The sequence below is a fragment of the Varroa destructor genome, unplaced genomic scaffold (assembly GCF_002443255.2).
Source record: "Varroa destructor unplaced genomic scaffold, Vdes_3.0 BEIS01000007.1, whole genome shotgun sequence".
Lineage (NCBI taxonomy): Eukaryota > Metazoa > Arthropoda > Arachnida > Mesostigmata > Varroidae > Varroa > Varroa destructor.
In genome coordinates, this window is record NW_019211460.1 from 2,240,015 (window position 1) to 2,260,853 (window position 20,839).

At 37.9% G+C, this 20,839-nt stretch overlaps 2 protein-coding genes across 4 annotated transcripts; one reads left to right on the forward strand and one right to left on the reverse strand.

Annotated features, from left to right (window-relative positions):
* Window positions 1-566: 566 nt before the first annotated feature.
* On the reverse strand, window positions 567-7,130 carry LOC111254650 (protein LSM12-like). Its single transcript, XM_022815714.2, has 7 exons — window positions 6,827-7,130; window positions 3,512-3,720; window positions 3,029-3,131; window positions 2,201-2,346; window positions 1,653-1,762; window positions 1,033-1,195; window positions 567-908 (listed from the first exon to the last, which is right to left on the reverse strand). Exons 2-7 carry the CDS (start codon window positions 3,716-3,718, stop codon window positions 849-851), a joined length of 789 nt encoding a protein of 262 aa, XP_022671449.1. The 5' UTR covers window positions 3,719-3,720; window positions 6,827-7,130; the 3' UTR covers window positions 567-848.
* A 1,390-nt stretch (window positions 7,131-8,520) lies between these two features.
* On the forward strand, window positions 8,521-17,496 carry LOC111254623 (cysteine-rich hydrophobic domain-containing protein 2). Of its 3 annotated transcripts, none has more exons than XM_086976155.1 (8): window positions 8,522-9,519; window positions 9,714-10,182; window positions 14,335-14,389; window positions 14,652-14,717; window positions 15,066-15,272; window positions 15,777-15,859; window positions 16,343-16,554; window positions 16,746-17,496. In XM_086976155.1, exons 2-6 carry the CDS (start codon window positions 9,782-9,784, stop codon window positions 15,825-15,827), a joined length of 780 nt encoding a protein of 259 aa, XP_086832281.1. In that variant the 5' UTR covers window positions 8,522-9,519; window positions 9,714-9,781; the 3' UTR covers window positions 15,828-15,859; window positions 16,343-16,554; window positions 16,746-17,496. The 3 variants fall into 3 exon arrangements, with proteins under 3 accessions (XP_022671409.1, XP_086832281.1, XP_022671410.1); XM_022815675.2 differs by having other exon boundaries at window positions 9,718-10,182; XM_022815674.2 differs by having other exon boundaries at window positions 8,521-10,182; window positions 16,325-16,554.
* Window positions 17,497-20,839: the final 3,343 nt, after the last annotated feature.

The following is a 20,839-nucleotide window of genomic DNA, read 5'->3' on the forward strand; positions in this document are numbered from 1 at the left end:
TATCTAGCGGTAGCTTTCAAAATGCAACAACAGAATTATTGACAAAATGACAAATAGATACTGCAGTACATGAAGATTAAAATATAGGTGTTTTCAACAAAAGAGGGCATATATGGCGGTAATCATAACAGTGAAGAAGAGATAACAATGGAGAACTGTCGGTAGTAAAATGCTACTATCAGCTGATAATGAAAATCGATTTGTAGTGGAAAACATTCCAAATTATATTACAAAACAAATGCGTTTCATATTTTATCTTAGTAAGGATATCTACCATATTTTCTAGCTACAGGCAGGAGAAATCATGAAAATGATAAAACGACACATTAGTTTATCTTGTTAGGCTTGAGAATAAATTGTGCGTTCACGCGTTTTTAAGACTGGGGCCGCAAAATATTAAATGTGGATGCTTCATGTGTATGTAGTAGGAACATTATAGAGAGAGATAATGATGTAGAAAGCTAAGCGGCTAGTCAATTTTAGTGCACTAAAAGCTATCATAAAGCTGGCTTTATTTAACTTAGCTACCTACCTGCTTTTACTTTACAATAAAAACACGTTTGCAATAACTAAAATAAGATGTTCTTATATTCCGGAATTTTTCATGGACTGGTCGCTCATTCCACAGAAGCAGGTTCAACCAACGAATTATTGTCTTCTACTACCAACGCAGTCAGTGCATTGTCAACCGATTAACGATCCATTCTGCGTGCCAGCGGTCTTTTTAGTACATACTTAGAGCTTTTTGATAAACACTGAACAGCATTTGAAGAAATTAATTTATTTTGCATAAGTTTGTTGCCTATCCGCTTCCGTAGCATTCGCAACCCTGTTTGTATTTGCATCGTTTACAGGCCTCCTGTTGGTCCATCTTTATTCCCCCGGCTATCTTGTTCCTTTCGAATATCCTGCAATAGATTATGACGTGTTTGTTCATTAAGTTTTTGCCTGCGAGGTCAAAACTTAAACTTTGATCACGCCCCATGGCCTAGTAAATTAGTACCACAAGAAGTAATAACTAATAGCTACTACCTTAAGGTGTTTCTCGACAATGTTTCGTATGTGCGCAACTGATTGGTGCTCCGCTGAATGCGCTTCGTTGGAGGGAACACAGTTTTCCGGCCGATATGGCGGTTGGATGCGCACCGAGTTCATCACGAGTATGTCTTTCTCATGCCACGTTACTTCTTCGATTCTATCGAAAATTAAATAAACATAACAAATCATATTATAATGGTTTTCACCGGAACGTTTTCAGTAAAAACTCGAGTAAGCAACATCAATTGCTAGATCTTTCACCCCCTCACCAAAAATAATTAGACTATGCGTTATCCATTTTGCAGTTTCTTAGATCAGAACAGAAGAAGTAATTCGTTAGCGTAGGCACTTGTTATTTTCAATGGTGGCCTTTAATTCATTTATCAAAAGCTTAAACAGACCTGCCACACATTGCCGCAACAAGCACCTCTGGACACCATGTCAGCGGTAACTGGATCTATACATCGAATCGAGCGGATGTGCGGATTCGGGCACGCAAATAACGTAAGTTAGACTCTGCTCGACAATTTGCCTTGTTACCATCTGAGCCACCGTCGGTAACTACAACACCAAAATCGCTCCGTTTGTTTGCGTAAGTATCAAGTTATTCTTACGTTTTTCGAATGGCAAGGAAAAGACTTAAGCCGTCGTAGGAGACACCCTTTGCGATTGCCAACGCCATCTTTCGGCGTTCATCCACATGCTTCATCATACGTGATTTTACCTAAAATTCACATGACACAATAGGAAGATTACACAGTAAATTGGCATATAAACAAAAGCACGATTGGGCAGTAGTCCTTATATCGATACATATCACTTAAACACCACAACGCTGTTAAATATATTCAGTCTAATCGGCAAGCATAACCCGCACCAGCTTATTTCAATTTTTTAGCAACCTTTAGATATATTTTGCTCCGTTCCTAAGCAACGATGACATTTGAATTTATTAATACTTAAGAAAAAGTAAAAAACAAGACCATGGCTAGGTCTGTCCTTTGTGTAGATGCAGCGAGTAGGCGTAATGGTAACCTAATTCAACAAATATATGATGGATTTAGTTAGAGGAAAAATAAGAAAAAACAAACTGCTTGGCTAGATGCAGGCCGTCCAGTAATGGCTATCGCTGGCTTAATTAGATACGTTAACTTAAATTTACCTTTTCGATGTTAACCTGTGCTGGAGGAAGGGGAGCGCTATTGTGTGCAGGAGCTTCCCTTTCGATGTTCATCTTACTCACATAAAGCATGTTTACCAAACGCACGTCCGTTGTTTTTCGCTGATTATCGCCTCCTGAGCTACTTTCTGCAGTACAGTGCAAACAAATTGACTTAAATTAAGACCAAAATGAAGCTCAATAGCAGCGGAGTTGCGGGTGGGTAAAGAATATTTTAGTAAAAGATAATCTGTTAGTTGGGATTGTAAATAAGTTCTTGTCTTTTTAATCGCTCCGAGTAATCATCCGAGGTAAAAAGTTACAGTAAGTACGAGATAGAAATCATGTTCGTTATCTTTCTTTTTTTTCATGTGTTTCATTGCCTTTGGCAATTTTTCAAGATGCCATCTTTGAGGATCATCGCTCGCATCAATATTGAGCATTCCCCTCACCTATAGAATTATTACCGCACACGGTCTAAATATCCCACCCATAGGCGAAAATAAAATATGGAAAATGTTTATTTGCTTCGTGAAACATCCTGCTGGAAGCCTAAAAATAAAATTCCAACCTGTTAAAAGAATCGCACAAGAAAGAGACATGCTTTTAGGTGCTGCACGGAAGTAAACAAACCATGAAGGATCAGAGTAATGTCTCAGCAAGAACTTAGACATACCTAACCTTTAGTGTTTCCTACATTCTTTTGCCTACAAGAAGACGGATAAAAATGAGTCTCTCATAAACGTTGCATTTAAGTTAGATTATTATTGTAAATTGTATATACCAGTGTGGTTACGTAACAATAATCCGGTATGCAAAAAATCAACTTACTCAGTAACAGTGCCTTGTGTTTGTCATCAAATGCGATTACTTCACCGTTAAATCGTTCGTTGAAGGGGCTTTCGATAGACACAACGCATCCTAGCTGAAACACCTTTAATATTCTAATAGTTGTTATTTTCAATACAACTTTGCAAATAAATTACCACTCAAAAATGTTTCGCCAAGCAAAACATTTCCAAGCGCTGCGCCTCAGCTCACTCTTGACTCAACTCGCTCGAACGCTCCGAGCACGTAGCTTAAAACCTATTGGAGGCTTTAGACGACACATCATATTGCAGACAAATACAACAAGTCGTTAATGCAGATCTGGAGGTATACTTGTTAGCCCAAATGGAACGTTACGCATTGCGACTTAATGCTCAGTGAAGTGACAAGCAGGGAAATTGCTAAAGGCCGATCCGAGCTATCCAAACAAAGAGTTGTTACTAACCTAAAACGAGGTAAACCGAACAGAAAAATTTATTTGCTAACCTCGGGCACAACCTCAGGAAGACCCATTGCGCTATTACTGCTGCTGTTGTTGCTGCTGCTACTACTGCTGCTGGTGCTGCCTCCTACGTCTACACTTGAAACTGCCGCCGCTGCCGCTGCTGGTATTGCCGTCGCCGCCGCTGCCCCCGTTGCTGTTGTGGCCCTGTTGTTGTTATCACCGCATGAACCACAGGAAGCACCGGACATCGCTGGTAATGGAACCCCAGACCAAAGCATCAATACAATCAGAAACTTAGACCATGGACTCAGATACGTTAGAAACCACGTAATCGAATTTCATGTCTCAATATTCAGTGCACTGATGCACAATTACATACCTTTGTCTATAACGGTACCTAATGTTGTCAAATTGCTCTATGACATGGACTGTATATGGGAACTCACTGATGCTTTGGAGTTCCGAAAACGAATATTGGTAATCACACATTAACGAAAGCGTATCTTTTCTTTAAAGGGATAAAACTAATGTAAAGATATATGGAATTAATATAAGATTATTCAAGAAAGCCGTTTTTATTTTTAATTTTACATATATGTCACTCATCGTCAATTATTATGCTGGCCACTTATATGTAAAGTCTTTCGCACATTGTATCGTAAATCCAATATAAAGGAACGTCCAGCAGATGCTACCTTGCCAACCACAAAACGTAAAATTTCAATTCGCATCTATACACGAGTGTTGATGGCCCTGTTTCTCCAGTGTTTGTTACGAGCTACCGAAGACAAGTTCCATATGAGAAAATCCACTGATCGAATAAATGAGATTATAGGAACGTTACAGCACTTAGAGTTTAGCTAATATTACCAAGAGAACTGAAGAGTTCTATAGAGAATTCGTCAAAAGATTGCAATGCGGGGAGTTGGTAATCAGCATTACTTTCCTTTTGGATACAATAAAATAAAGTAACTGCAGGGCATTTTGTGTTATATATTCATTAAGCTGCTAGACAAACGAGGAATAATAATCTATGAAACTTGTTGGTAACCGGAAAAAATGACTTGTTTAAGAATTTTATCTTAAAACTGCAGCGGTAGAAATAGTTCGCTGTACCTTGTATTCCGCGAAAGGTCTATTACTAAAAGCACGAGCCGCTGATTTAAAAAAATCCCGAAAAGATCATTTCTAACCACGAGAATGAGTCTCATGGAAGATTCAACGGGAGGACGAATAAAGGACCACTAGAATAGACTGCGTTGAAGACGGACCATATTGGTGTTCAAATTTAGTGTGCATATAAAATAACTTACTTGTTTGCCTCTGTCAAATTAATAAAGTAATAAACTGAACTGATCCACGTTATATGATTTGTGTGGGATCAAAAAGCAACGTAAAGATATTTGATTTTTTTTTAATAATGATCCATCCTTGCATTGAATTTGTATGATTTGTGGTAAAGTGGTCTTCTGCGGTAATCGCAGACAGTGACATCAGTAGGAGGGCGCAATTAAAACGGCGAAAGATCACCCCAAAGCAAATGTATCGCTGCGTCAACTTATGACGTCTAAGGGGTATGTGTAGCCGCTGCCCACTACAGCTCGATAAATCCTGCTTTGTCTATTACGACTAAAATATGCTTTCAACAGTGTAAGAAGATTATAAATAAATCATTCGCTAAACACCTAATATTATTAAACAGAACTAACTCGCTCTTATTGCTTGTGGCTCTAAAAAAAAACTGAATTTGCTATTTAACGTTTTACAGTTAAAACCTAGTATATTTACTCGCTACGGTCACCCTCAGATTTTCTATTTTACTTGTAATTATACACATCGTAGCTGTTTCTAGTTACATCCGCCGTAGATTTTAGGATGACTTTTTTTTATCCATGCTGCTTCTACTGAAGACGATTATTAATATTTTCGTAAAAATCATAAAAAATAGCTTTCATCTGTGTGCATTAAAGCTTTCTAGATGGCAGTTCCTGATGTGAAGATGAACTTCCCGATAATTTCATTGCTGCAAAACATTCTGACATCACTACGCTCGAAGCCGAGCGAAGCGGATGCATCATTTCATGCGATTCTCTGACCTGAAAGCGGTGCTTTCTTCTCGAAAAGGAGTGGCGAAATCAGTGCGGTAAAATGTTTTGTAAATCAGGTCGACTCTAAAAAAATACTGACAATCTTAGTATACAACACAAGAAGCTTGCACGATACACAGAGATTGGCAGAGCTTGACTGAAAGCTTTTCTACCTTTGTTAATAATGATAGACAATCATTTCGTAGACTTACTGATAAGCAAACATGATTATTAGGAAATATAATAACTAATATAATCTGAGAATATAAAGCTACTGTACCACTATAACTGATGAAGACAAAAAAGAGAAAAGACTTGTCTACGCAAACTTATTTGACGAGTCTACATAAATAAGGAATGACTAACAAAACCGAGAGAGCTGGTCAGCGTTGTTTCAGTATTGAATAAAATCCTGATCTTGGCGGCCTCGCTTCTGAAAGACGACCCAAAACGGCTTTGTTTCTGGGCTCTGAAGGTAGAGCGTGCAACAACAGCATAAATACCTTCAATACTGGCTATTTAACTAATACACTTTTCATTATTCAGGCCTTGCATTATTTGTTCAGCTGTGTCACTTCGTAAATTATTCGTGAACCTACTAGAAAGGTTTAGGTCCTGTGCACGAAGAGCTGCAAATGGCATAGTATATCGATCGAATACATGTTGTACATAGGCCTGCAAATTATAAAACGAACCATTCATATTTTAATGGCCGCTGCGAATGAGTCGTAAAATCGATGTCAACCTACAAACTAACAGAGCAAAGAATGGGGGGAGGGGAGGTACTTGAGTGACTTACAAATTTACTATAAGAGAAAGGTGCAGCCTCAAATAGAAAACAGAAAAGAAATGCGGAGTTGGATGATAGAGATATATAACGGCATTTTGGTTTGAGAGGCAAATGCGAGAAGCACAAAACTGGATTCAGGCTTCTACCATTCTGGTATTTGTGTCGGAGATGTAGAATTGAAGATATGACAGAACAAGAAAATAACTGCAAACAGGGAAAACTTATTGGTCAGAGATTTATATCTAATTAGTAAAATCTACCCAAACTGCAAAAACAGACAGCTGGATGAAGTCGAAATGAAACCGGCTGAATGTTGAACGAACTGAACACGCTGGTCATCATGCACGCATGCTTCCTGTCTGCCCTCTTCTCTCGCAGCTGCCACTTTTGCCCCATTACATCATCATCATCATTATCATCTGTCTCCACAAGACAGGCAAAAGACAGAAAAAATTACTCCAAGCACTGCTACCACTTACCCACTGGTCCGCTCGACGTGAAGGCGCCGACCCGGCTTGATCTTACCGAGTCTAATCCTGCTCTGTTTGATGCTTATTTCAGCGGAAATTCAAGATACACAACAACACAATGGGACACTGCCAGTGGCCGACGTCAACCGTTCCGGTAGCCGTTTGTTCTACGGCCGTTACCCTGGCTTCTTTTTTGTGTTGGCGGATACTGCTAAATGGTGTCCGTCTCGCCTGCTACTACTGACTTCAATCAGTCAGCCTGATCCAGGAGCAGCCGTTTCGAGTCAACAAAAGGGACTCAACAACATCGTCAGCGCCGCCGTCACTCCACTATCAACAACACAGCAGACCAAAATACAACAGGATAGCAATAGGATGAACGTATTGTCGAAGCATTGTGTCACAACATTCCCTCAGTATTAATGACAGGCGACTCGACCAAGCCAGGAGAGACGGTTTGGTTTCATGCTTAGTGATACCTGTATGCCTTGACTAATAGCCAAATGTTCATATGCAAAATTGTTTCTTCCTTTCTTTTTCTATTTTTTCTAATTGGCACCCTTAGTAATTATTTCGGTACAATCCTTGTGATCACCCTTATTTAGGTATAGTCTATCTGAAATGATTTTTTCTGACTTATCTGGGGATTTCTCGGGAGTACCTACGAAACGGCCTGACAACCATATAAATAATTATTAACCTTGCTAATATATTATTATTTTCTCATTATTATTTATTTTTATTTAATTATTTACCTACCTGGTTATTAATTTTTTAGTAATAGTCTTTGCCAACGCTAAGAAATTAACAAAATTCGAAATTAGTTATTTCAGATTTTACGGACGAGTGGCTACAACGGCTTCGTGTGCAATATCACATATAAAAAAAATAACAATTGATAAAAAATAAGAGATATTGACCAATCATTACTGTAAGGCATAACTCTCCAAATGCCCGTGTTTATTAATCTGTTTATGAATTTGCCCATATTTTTTTAGAGAGTCAAGCCGTTCGTGATGAATCCATTTTATCGGGACAGTCAACTATGACTCTGCGTTTCTATCATATTTCAAAAAAAATTCAAAAGGCAGCAAAACGATATTTTACGAAACAATACATTATCAGAGCCACGAGACAGGTCTGCGACAGTGGGCTCTGATTCTGAATACGTTGAATTCATCTTAGCCAAAGATAATAAAATTAAATAAAAAGTCGAAAAATAATCCAAGAAAAGATCGGAAGTGATTTCTGCTGCTTATTTGAAAAAGGCCTCTTGAGGTATGATATTACTGCAATATGAATGGAACTACAGTGAGAGTCTTCAAGCCTCAATCTAGATGCAGAAATCAGAAACAAAAAAGTATTGCACATCACGTGCACGGTGCTCTAGAAGGGCCTTACTTTCTAATCGAGCCGTATTGAATTCAAGTAAGAACCTAGAGTTGCACCTTAAACGGCACACATAACTACCACAAAGGCGACGGTTCATGCGATCGCCCGCGCTTATCCTCCATCCACTCGCAGTCTTTCGTGAAGTTAGTGTTTTGCCGTTTAAACGCTTGACGTTGTCGTTGTTTTTGTTTCGTGCGATCTATGAGCGTGTGCTGCTTATCGTCGTATCACGATGTATTTCTTCCTCTTTCTCACGTTTGTTGTCTGCTACTGATGGGTGAGAGCATCTGACGGAGTCTGCTATTGGTTTTAGTTCGCCTTTCAGCATTTCCATCCGCGCGTCTGTGTCTTATGTTTAGTGTGTCTGTGCTGTGGTTCTGGTGTGTAGCGCCTTTAGCAGCGCAGCAGTGGCTGAAGGAAACAGCAGCAGTACTATCACAAACACAGTAACTCGCGATGTGAAGAAGAATGGTCGCCGTCGAGAAGTAAAGAGGCAGCAGTATCGTTGTTGTGTTTGTTAGTCGATTGCAAATGTCGCGTTCCTCCCCGGAACTGTATTCATAATGTGAAATATAAATTTCATAAGTGTATTCCGGAAACGAGCCAGGCCATATTTATGCACGAGAGACAAGCGTTGGAAATGTCGTTAAGTTGCCGTGGAACTCGATTGCCAAGAAATCCTGCGACCAACATCGATCCAACATTATTACCTACATGCACTTAATACTACCGTGCTTTCAATGACCACCAAAGAAATGATAGAATGATGTTTAAACGACTCCTACCTATAAACATATTAAGGGCTATCGTCATCATTGAAACGGCAAATAAATGCAATTACGTCCCTAGACCAAAGATGGAACTTAGAGACAGTATGGTTTGGCATTCCATCGCTACACATTGGTCAAGATGTTTTCTTCAATGGTAGTAACGGTCGAGTAGTTCTAGTGGAAGCACAGGCATTTAACAGAGAGAGAAATAATCCTGCAAATGGAAACCATCTACTGCTCGCCAGTGTTCAGGTATCGATAATTCTAATGCGCTGCAGTAACTGTAAGGGTTGGCGGAATAACGACGACGCGAAAACGACTCTCCAACTCCTGAACGCCCTCTTCACCCACCCCTAGAAGAAGGTGTTCGCTGCCGGTATTGTTGTTGAAGAGTGTGCCAAGACAGCAAGCCGTCGGAAAACTCGGGGTCGATCATACAATACGACGTAATTGACCGAGTTACTGACTGCTTCCTGTGAGTGAGCTTTCTCTCCCCCCTCCCTCAAGTGCGCTGTGATTGGCCTGCTTTGCTGCGATGTGGTATGTTGATGTTCTTGGGGCAGTTATATTATCGTTATTGGCTGTGACAGCACCTATGACAACTGAAAACAATAAGCTAAAAAGTTCATGTAGGTTTATTTACTAGTAATCTAACTAGTAACTAGTTTGTAGTAGTATTATCAGGGAAAAAGAAACAGTTTTTTCGAGTACTCCGTCAGTGAAAACGATTTAAGGTAGATCAAACTGAGAACGTCGTGTTGTTGGGTGGAAACGTGTTTCCGGGAGCGTCGCTGGCGTTGCGATGTCGTTGACGAGTGGTAGTGGCTGTGATAGAAGCTCAGCCGTATCGTTACAGCAGCAGAATCGTCATGGTGCTATTTGCTCGTCGACATCAAATGCGATCTCCACGGAAGCAAGTGCAAAAAACATCGCCACCACAGATACTACAGTCATTTATGAGGAAACAGCTGTAGCACCTGAGTCATCAGCAGTAACACTGGGTTCGGCGGGTTCAAGTGCTGGCTCCGGGGCAGGCAACGGCGGCAGTGCAGGGGCAATTTCACTCCGAAACATGGCAGAGCTAGATGCAATTATGGTGCTTGAGATAGACGAAGAAGAACTTCTGCAACAGCAGGTGCCTGACGAAACGTCCTGCATCGTGCCGGAACCCGTCGTCATTCGTGGAGCTGGAAACATGACTGTGTAAGTTCATGTATTTACTGCTAAATATAATGAACGGCATAAAGATATAGCCTAAAGTAAGCGTTACGACTACTAAGCATTTGACGATAATTGAACATGATGAAAATTTGCTCCTTAACAGTGATAAATAGGACTTGACAGAATAAGCCCATCTTCGTTATATATCGGGTTCTGACTGAGATAAACTGTGTTTTTTGGGCAAACTGAAGGTGCCCAAGAAAAAAGAATGTTTTTGGGTGCATATTCGTTTTTGGAGCCCTCACCAATTGGTTCTTGAAGCTCGATGATATATAAATCAACCATAATATTTGTTTCTTAGTGCTGATAAAGTAGTTTCTCTCAGAATCGTTCTAATTGCTTGTTAGTTGTTTGATGCAGTAAACCTTAAACTAATAAAACCTAGGTTGAGTTATTCAATACGTATTTGTGGAGCCACGAGGATTATAGCCTATTAACGATTTAACAAAAGCAGGAGCTGATAAGATTATAGAGGCTTTAGTTTAATTCTAAATATGTACGATCGTTTTTAATTTGTTTTCATAGTCCATGCTCTTGTATGTGCTCTCTGTTTTATTGAAAAATCTAAAGTTGTGTAAAGCTAAATATTGATTATACAAATATTAATTGTAACAGCATCGATTTGGGTAAGTATTCTTTGCGCTGGCATTTTGACTGTTTGCCTTTTCCTTACCAATAGCCTAACAAGATGTGCCTGGCTTATATATTTCCAGGTCTGATACTTTTGTAGTGCTTTGTGAGGTAAACCACGACAGCAAGTGGTCTGGATTTTAAAGATCTTTTGTACCTCTAAGCATAGGCTACAGCGATTTGGTGTAACCATAGAGCGCAACAACTTGTTTAACAGAAGCTAGCGTTCTCCCTCGAGCTTCTTCATTGGTTTTTACTCTACTAGTTATAAATTAAACAGCTTTTTAATTCACTGTTGCTGTAGTTGAAAACACATAGTGAAGAGGCAAAATGAAGCTTCAATAAAGGGCGTATTCTTTGGTAAGATTTGATTTGTTGGGCACCTAACAGGCCCTTAGGACTGAGGTAATGAAGTAGTTATTCAAGTACAACTTTACTATTAAAAGTAAATCAAGCCTGACGATTTCTTTCACCTTAATGTAAGTGTAACTATTTTTGGCGTGTATAGGATAATGCGTTGCGTTTGGTCAATTCTGAGATGTTTTAAGTATAGAAGTACAACTCTAGTAGAAAAATTATGGTCTCTGTAGAATATACTGAATAGTTTTAGTTCAGGTGAAATTTTGCTGTTCTTTAGGGAGTAATAATTGGGTGGAACATTAATTATAGTTGCTTGGGGTATTTAGCCCGGGCCTGTTTTTTGTTTTTAGTGGAGTCAGACTAGGTACATGCTTGGAGGAGCTATTTCCAGACTAGAGCCCAATTGCATATTTTTTATAAACCTGACTTGATATATTCAGGGATACCTAGCTCTAAAAATAGGCTTCAAGAAACGAATTCGTCCGATCCAACAGCTTTTATTTACTTCTTTCATTTCTTTGGTAGTGTAAAAATGGTTCGAATATTTCGCTTCTCGCTTCGGAAATCAAATTCGAAGAGATTCGACAGAGAACAAAACCAAAAATCGCGTGTCACAATTGTTGTAACAAACTACAATATAAGGAGGCGTTGGTAATAATGGGAAATTATTGAAAATACATTCCTGATAAAAAAAAAACAAACATTATTTTTAACGGAGATTTAAAGAGCAACACATTGCATTGGAAAAAACACTCAGTCACTAAGGCCCTGTGTGGTGTCTTGTCCCACACGAGTTTGAAACTGTTGGTATTGCGATTTTTTCGCGAAGAAACCTAAATGGCCTTTAGACAAGAAAATAGGTGCCCAGAAGAGATGCTCCTGAACAAATATATTCGAAAAAAAATTTTACTTCGCCGTATTGTTATGATAGGGAACACCCTTGACAATGAATAGAGAACCATTGTTAACTTGCTATTATTAGTTTGACTCGAATGGTGGAGGGATTGGGCTGTACTTGTAATTTGCCGGGTTAATCAAGAAATCATAGTATTTTGGATAGGAACCAGTAAATGATTTTCAAATCAACGGCAAGGTGATGTGAAAGGTAGATTTCATGCTTTACGGTGTCTACCCGATCTATAATATATATAAAAGGTGAGAAAAGTTAATCTATATAGCGGTGCGACATTTTGTGACATTTTTTCTAGTTTTAAACGATACACTTGTACTTCTTGCAGTCAGAAGCCGTTGACTTGGATATGGTCATTCAAGCCTTGAACAATGTGAGTGGCAATGATCGACGGGAAATAAAAAAAATTGAGTAGTTCAAATTATAATTCATCTAGGAACCATATATGTACTCAGCATAGAAAGCTCGCCGTATATTTATTGTACTCCGTAAATATGAAAATGGTGATTTCAAGAAATTCTAAGAAGACAATTTTGAGTTTGCACATAAGTCTCGTAAGAGTCTACTCGAAGAGAAATAACGATAATTAAAGTCGATCCATTTTAAATTTTACGTGTGTTAGCCCCACTTAAGCTGTACATAAGCATACTATATTTGTTTATTTTAATCAAATTTATAAGGCAAAAAAATGGAATCAATGGATTTAAGCGAGAAAAAATTGAGGACTCTTTTTTGTGTCTCTTTAAAGTTATGTTCGCACAAAGACCCATTTTTGCATTAAATTGTAATTTATAGGGAAAGTATATCTAAGATAATTGCAGATAATCAGATCAGTGGATGGATAAAGCTGAACCAGCGAGAAATTACTTTAAAACAACAATACAGCTTCAATAATTTTTAGTACATATTCGGTGGCCTACTGCAGGTAGACACTACAGCTCCTTGGATCCTGTTTTGTTAATCAGGGCTCGGGTGTATTTTTAAAAATTACAGGAGATTATCAACAAACTATGTGTCCAAGCGCTAATATTTTCAGGAGTGTTAAACCAAACACAACAAGCCTCATTTTACATCGGAAGAATTACAGAGCAAAAATTCAATACCTGGAAGTCCCACTGTCATTTTCATTAGGAATTGCTCTGAAAGATTACACTTTTTATTACAGTCTCGGTAACTTCTGAATAAGAAAATCGTTCTAGTCCCAATATGATGTCGGACTTATTTTGAGCTTTTTTAGACCCTTGTGCGATAAACTTCTAAAACACCGAAATACATAAGTTTCCATCCAAATGGCAGAACGTCGTAGGTAATAAGAGTGCTTTCTTTGATAAAAAATAAAATAATTATGGTTGTTATAGTATACCTCCTTGCATTTCACATCGCCCTACGTAATATATATTAACAAAGGACTTAAGAGTACCATATGAATTTAAATAGCTTCGAAATTAACGGAACTACTGTGCTATGTAGCGTGCAGATGTAGCAGGGCTTGCATTAGTCGTAGATAGGTACGTCAGCCAGTATGACGTTACTCTATTCGGTTCTGTGAACCAATAATACGTCGCAATGTTCTGTTTATCAATTTTAGAAACAAAATGTTGTTGGAAAGTTGAAAGAGAATCATACTTATCGATCTATATCCTATTACTATTCACTGATTGTTTGTGCATAGTTGTATACAAATTATTTCAAGTGAATGCCTGTCTTCGAACGTTAGTAAGTCATCCGTTCACCCGTCTGTGTGCAATATTAGGTCTTTGAGCGCTCCATAAAATACAACGGTGGAGTATGAACCTTAAATGGGGACGTTTGTCTCAATGCAATAAAGTAGCATTCTGGCTCGGACTGCATGTTGATGAGACTGGCCGTTAGGTATAAATTAACCTTAAAATAACCTGCAACAGGATTGAAAATATTGCTTTATTTTATTGGAAAGGAGCTGCGCTAACTTAGACAGGTCATTGTGTAGGGTTTTATTTATCGAAACGTTTACGGAATTGGTATTGAAATTAAAAGCGATAAATATGTGATAAATTATTTTTTAGTTGAAAATGATCCTCCGGAGAAAACTAAGTTAGAGGCTGCAATTATGTATACGTACTTCGACGTGGCGACAGTAATTAAAAGGTTCAGAAAAATATATAACAATAGTCAAAGGACTGGTTTTAGTTATTTTGCACGAAAACTAATTGCATTAAATAAGCTAAATTCGGAATGTTTACTTTCATTTGCAGGTTCGGTTTGAGTAACAAATTTGACACGGAGTTTCCATCCCAGCTATCAGCCAAAGTGGGTCTCATTTTTTTATTATTTGCTTAGTTCTAACGTTCCCACGGGAAATCAGAGTTCTGCATCCCCACTACACAAATTACATAAATAACTGACACTAAGTATTAGAGTGCTTATATCAGAAAATCAATTTTGCCATCAGGTCGTTAGATTTACTGCCCTCTACCATTTAAATGGTATGATTACGAACCGGGACTAAATTTACTGGCGTCCTATTGTTCAATATTAACATTTTTGCGATATACACTGTTCTACATTCCAGGTTGCCCCAGAAGAGTTCAAGGCGACTTTATCGAGGGTGAATTCGATTCTTCGTAAAACTCTTCCGGTAAGTTCGGCTACCGCCAAATAAAACACAAATGAGCTGCTGTGCTTCGATACTCTATTGAATGCATAGAAAAAGTCGAATCATATAAAACGCAAGGCGTAGGTTAGTAAGCGATATTGTTCATGGCTAAAGCTGAATATTTTAATCATATAACTCCTAATGAAAAATGTATTTCTTCCTTTTCCAAAGTAGACTAGTATATGAACTTTTCCATAGATTCGTCTTTGCCATATGTTTCGTATTATCTGAGTTTATAGCTCGAACAGATCTGTGGCTAATGTCAAATACAGCACACACGACAGAATGACTCATCTGCTCATAGTGTTTTTTCTGCGCTGCACTTCACAGGTGAGTGTGAAATGGTTATTCTGTGGTTGTCTCTGTTGTTGTTGTACGTTGGGCTGTTCATTGTGGCCAGTGGTATGCCTATCGAAGAGAACACGGCACTGCATAGAAAAATTGCTCGACTGGGAAAACTCCCATCTCTACAACAAACTCGGCCTGCGATGGAGGCTCGCCAAACAACGCTGTGATAGTTCCTCCATGCTAGAATATGTACGTGTCTGTGTAGGCTATCTAATATTTCATAGGTAGGCAGCATTATTAGGTTGACACTTTTACCTTTTTCAGCGCCCAAATCAGCCGAACATATCTATGCTGTATCCTAAAATACAACAATAACCTGTTGTGGTAGGGACTGAATCCGTTTGTCGTGGAACACGTTAGCAAGTGGCCTTGCAAGATTGCCATTTCCTTGTTTCGAATAACTGAGACGTCACCACCAGTATGTGCGCAATCGGCAGCCTAAAGGACAAAGTACTCATCTTATAGTGTAGGGTTCATTATTTATTATAAAACCGATAGGGGGCGTGTATATCCACTCTTCTTTGTGATCATTTGCCCGTCTTTTGAAATTCCGCATCGAAGGCTACCTAAATAAATGTGTTGGTATTGTGTTTCTGTAAATTTCATAATTAGAATTAAACACCAGGGTATATCCTTTAGCCTTAGTCTTCACTAAACTTCTAATGATAGTATGTATTATTTTTGCTTTGACAGGTTCTTTTAATAGAATTTATTCCCAAGCTGATGATACATAAACCGGACTGAATAAGTCTCACGGGGCTGATACACTGATTGCAGTAAGTTCTCTTTTGATCGCTTCTCATACAGAATAGATGACGTGTCTTTGTTTACTTCATTTAGTATTTGAAGAGATATATTATTTTTGGGTATGCCGTAGTGGCTACGTTGCTGCTAGTCGTTTGGCCCTGTAGGTCTTGCGGAAACACAAACAGTCGAGAGTGAGTTGCGCATGGACAGGAGTCTGGTCTTGGTAACGATTATGAAGAAGAACACAACGATGAATCAACATACCATGTTTTGGCATTTTCGTGCAGAGTATATATTATATATTGATTGTTATTTGTTTAAGAAGAAATATGCGAACTCACCCTCTCTGACAACACTATTTTATAGAATTTCATAAGTAGTAAAAAATAGAAAATATTGTTTTATTCCGGAAGATTCAGTGTCATACAGTTTTAAATATATATATATATATATAAACATATAATGTAATGCCAAATGTTTGCGTTCATTTTAAGCGCTTCGTTTTTGTGTAGTATTATAGGAGACTCGGAGCGCCGAATTACGGCAGCGAATAAGTGAATGATGATAGATCATGGAGTATCTGTCTTTTCTTCATCTCATTCATTGGGGTGGAGGATGATGTATTTGAAATTGTGAAGTATCTACATATACTCAGTGTCAATCACTTCAACTTCGTCTTCAGTCGCAGAAAGTCCACCCCCGTACAAGTCGAATGAAACACAAGGTGCTAGTAAACAGCCTTTTTCTCACATAGCTTAAATTCGTCTTTATGGCTACACGACACTAAATCAATAATTTATCATCTACTGATACGTTTACGTTTCCATATTTCCTTCAATACAACATTATTCTATTTGCATGGTTTGTGAAGTGGCGGGGTTTGGCGAAAATTAACTAAGTCACTTTTCTTTACAGGGTCGAGTCGCGAATTTGCTGTATGATAACTGGGAATGATAATAAAAGCTAGAGGAGACAGCCAGTTAACCCGATGGTGCTCCCCAATCGTGCGAATTTGCTCCGCTGTTGGACAATTTTTCGTGAAGGACAATACGAATTAGTGGAGTCGAGTTTTATGAATGATAATTGGTTGCTTTTGCGTTTAGCAAACTAGTTGTAATTATAGTAGTATTTGAATAACAGTGATGAGACCATAAGCTTGTAATAAAAATTTACAAAAACGAACAGATAAATGCAGGGGCAACTCGACTCTAGCATACAAAAAGAAAATTATATAAACCAGTGACAAATAGTTACAGAAAATCGAACGTGATGATACGTTTAATTCGCAACGGTAATAGAAGAAATGCTCAGCAGAACAAAGCGGCAGTGGGAGATAATCATTGTGTAACGTCGATGAACGCAAAAGAATGGGGGATCGTATATTGTAGGTATTATGGGTTCGAGAGGATTGACAACGAGCTGCATGTATATGTTAAAGCAAGTAATTGAATTGTTGGAAGAAACGAAACCATGCTGTAGCAGCATAATTGTACATAGTATTTTGTAGGCCAAAAACTGTCCTGCTAATTAATGGCATAAGTCGTTTGGACTGAGCGCCTTTCGACAGATCGGTAAATGAGAAAAGATGCTAAATGCAACTATATGATTAATTATTATTCATTATTTATGTGTACGGTGATAATAAAGCAATTTTCAGGTTGACAAAGGCACCTCCTTTATATTGCTAAATGTTGAATATTATATGGAGTTATTTTTATCTATACAACTATTGCCACATTCTTGTAAACTTCTTATCACTGCAGCATAAAAATGAAAAGGCAGCAGATATAAGAGTAACATGATATTGAGATAGTTTAGTCTACCGTTGATACTAGTGACTTCAATTTACTGTTCTGCGCCTGCTTCTCGAAATATGCTGAAAGTTTGAGGTATCTCATTTAAAAGTAGGGCGTAAACAACTGCGACTAACCCCGTAACGTCCTAGGCTGAAAGGACATTACATAGGAACGAAATGAAGTGTTATGTTACTAATTAAGCGCATGAAATGCTTCATGCTAATGTTTCCAAGTCCGCTGTTTTAATTTTGAATAATAGGGATGTGGATAATCCAAAATTTATATTTAGTTAATTAGAAATCCTTTTGTAAGCTAGCATTTGGAAGAAGGGTTAATAAGTGACTTAATTGTGTGCCATTGTTAAATTGCTTCCATAATGTCATATTGCTTGAGATCTAATAGAGTTTAAAGATAGAGTTTCTAAACCACAGAAATGGTGGATAGAATGAGCCTTTAATCACTTAAAACTCCAATTCCTTTAATTTAATCATCAAAGAACTTGAACTGAGCGCCGCTTTCGTGGTAAAACATTGTGTTATTAATCACCTCAGAGTAATGCTCAGAACACCAGTTTTTGGACCCGGTAACAAATCAGCATAAGAATTCTTTGCTATGTCTCGGTGGTTGGCGTTCCGCTAACTTTTTCCATTTGACCGCAATAGCCGGTTACAGCTCTCAAGTAAGTCAGTTTCTTTAATTACATAGACCAATACGAATCTTTCAAAAAAAAACAATTCATATTTAATAAGTTAAAATTACTAAACTGAAAAATGAATCAATTTGTGGATTAAAATGAAATATTGTACGGCCCTAAGCTGTCTTCTGCCTTTCTTATTCGAAAGTTCGTATAAAATGAAAAGTACTTGAAGCTAGATAATCCTCAACGCTGCATTGTATTTCCTCTGATAGCGAATAGTTGCTAGAGATAAAGGAGACGCATAGAAAAACTCCGCTCAACTTTCATCTTGGTTGACCACTTTCATCTCTGTGACAGATTTGAAAATGCCCTACTCCAGAAAAAAATTATCGTGTCAGCTTGCAAGCAGTGATTTCCACCTTTGATCCGAATCATTTACAATAGTTCAATGGAGTAACAAATAGCATGCAGTGAAATGATATTGCTGCACAACTTTTATGGATCTCTTGATAGATTGTAAGCTCAGCAGTTATAAAACTTTTCGAAAGAAAAAAACGCTTAGTCGTTTTCTAGGTGTGAGCACACATGATATGATAGTGTGACTACCTCACCAAGTCCTTTTGCTCTGCTGCTAAAGAAATTACTACCTATGCTAGCGCCGTCTGAACGTTTGTACATTCCGACGCACTTATGCAATATCTGCAACGCAGGACGTTGCGGTACCTCGAAACTAGCACTGGATCGCTTGCAAAGTCCGCGTACAAACCTAGGTTGCACTTCTCCAAAGCGTCCACGCACTTTTTTAAGATTAGCGGCCCCACTTCATATAAACAATATAAAACTCTTGATATTACTAGATAAGATTACTTGCACAATTGAACATAGAATATTTCACAACCTTACATATTAGTTGCCAATAAAATACGAAGGTGCAGGAAAACAAATATCTAAACTATTAATTATATTCTGATAGACACTAAAAATCATCAAGAAACAATAACCCTTTCAGTCGAAAGAAAAATGACTAGCATGTCGTAACGGGCTTTCTTTGTTGTCTTTAATATTCTACAAAATTCTATATATATTCAAATATTCTATAAACAACGGGTTAATATTTAATTTACTAGCTGTGTTTAATATGAATCCGACAAAAGTCTAAAAACATTGTGTGAAATAGTTTCAAAATAACCACACTTGTGTGGTTGTGTTAGATTATGATATAAATGAAATTCTTTTTTAAAGAAAGAAACATCATCATAGAAACGAGCGCCCGAAGGGGTGTAAAGTTGTGACAGCAAGAAGTTTAGAGAAAGAATGCAATTTCATTCTAAAATACATCTGTGGTATTTCTGCAATCCTCTAATTAATGGCGCACGTTACTTGAAAGCCTCTATTTTAGTATTTTCACTTTTTCAATACTTTGATGATGTCGTTATTTAATGCGCCCATGTACAGCATAGCCACCAAGAGACGAAACACCAATGTTATGATCTAGGATGTTGCAAAATTGATTTAAATCTATAGCACGTCATTTACTAACGTTGTGAATCATAGAACAATACTAATGCTTAGAAATCTTACGGGAAGTTTATGGCTTATTTGGCTTAAATGACTGTGCACCAGTTAAATGCTGGAAAAATGGCCATTATAAAGGGTTATACTGCGATCTCTCGTCTCCAGTACCTGTTGCAGTATCCTGCAGTATCCTTTGCAGCATAACTCGGCTTCAGAGATTCCGAGATGGTACATTGTAGCTCGCCAGTGTTGCAGTACTCACTCAGAGTTTTTGCTTAGCGCGTCTGCAGCAATTGGTTCTGCGTTGCTGTCGTCTGATCCGTGTGAGAAAATTGCCATTTCTATCTTTCAATAGCCTAGCAACATAGGGTACAGAAAACATCCTATGATATTTGATGCAGTAAGTTTCTCATAATTGCAGTACAGTCGAATAAAGAGAATTTTTTTTGCATTGCTGTTAAACCTGTGTTGTTGCTGAATTTTTTTTTGCTATGTTTATTGTTAATTTAGCTACCGAGATCTCCGTGTAAGGAAAAAGATTACGGGAAGATTCGTCTTTGTAACGGGTGATTATTAAATCGTAGTTTAATTCAATTCGAAAAGGCGGCGTTTAGAAAAAACGTCAAAAACATGATTTACCGAGAAACTCTAGTGAGAGGGTCAAATTTGTTCGAGCTGTTAACATCTGCCGATTCCTAATCAACTTCGATGTCTCTATGGAAAACCTGACTCGAACCCATTTATTGGATAACCTTCCTGATTCAAAACTATACATTTGAAAACTACGAATTCAGAACTATGGATTTTTCTCATAAAGTTCATACCTTTTGAGTTTTTTATTCTTTAGTTATGCAAAGAGAAATCTACCAAATTCAATTTTAGTAAAAACCCTGCGGTGGAATTATCGTTTTACTAAGAATAAACACAAATAAAAATATATCAAAAACAACCGTTTAACCTGAGAAAGTGTCGTGAATAAAGATATATCGCATTAAATAGATTTTAGACCCTTTTTCTATAATTAAAATCATGATTATCGTTGAGATCTCGAAAACGGTAAC

Coding starts and splice junctions, on each gene's coding strand:
- LOC111254650 (XM_022815714.2), bottom strand. CDS start 3,718: ATGTCCGGTGCTTCCTGTGGTTCATGCGGTGATAACAACAACAGGGCC. Junction 3,132..3,511: donor TTCCTGAGGTTGTGCCCGAG/GTTAGCAAATAA, acceptor AGAATATTAAAG/GTGTTTCAGCTAGGATGCGT. Junction 2,347..3,028: donor ACACAAGGCACTGTTACTGA/GTAAGTTGATTT, acceptor ACTGTACTGCAG/AAAGTAGCTCAGGAGGCGAT.
- LOC111254623 (XM_022815674.2), top strand. CDS start 9,782: ATGTCGTTGACGAGTGGTAGTGGCTGTGATAGAAGCTCAGCCGTATCG. Junction 10,183..14,334: donor GGAGCTGGAAACATGACTGT/GTAAGTTCATGT, acceptor TTTCATTTGCAG/GTTCGGTTTGAGTAACAAAT. Junction 14,390..14,651: donor CATCCCAGCTATCAGCCAAA/GTGGGTCTCATT, acceptor TCTACATTCCAG/GTTGCCCCAGAAGAGTTCAA.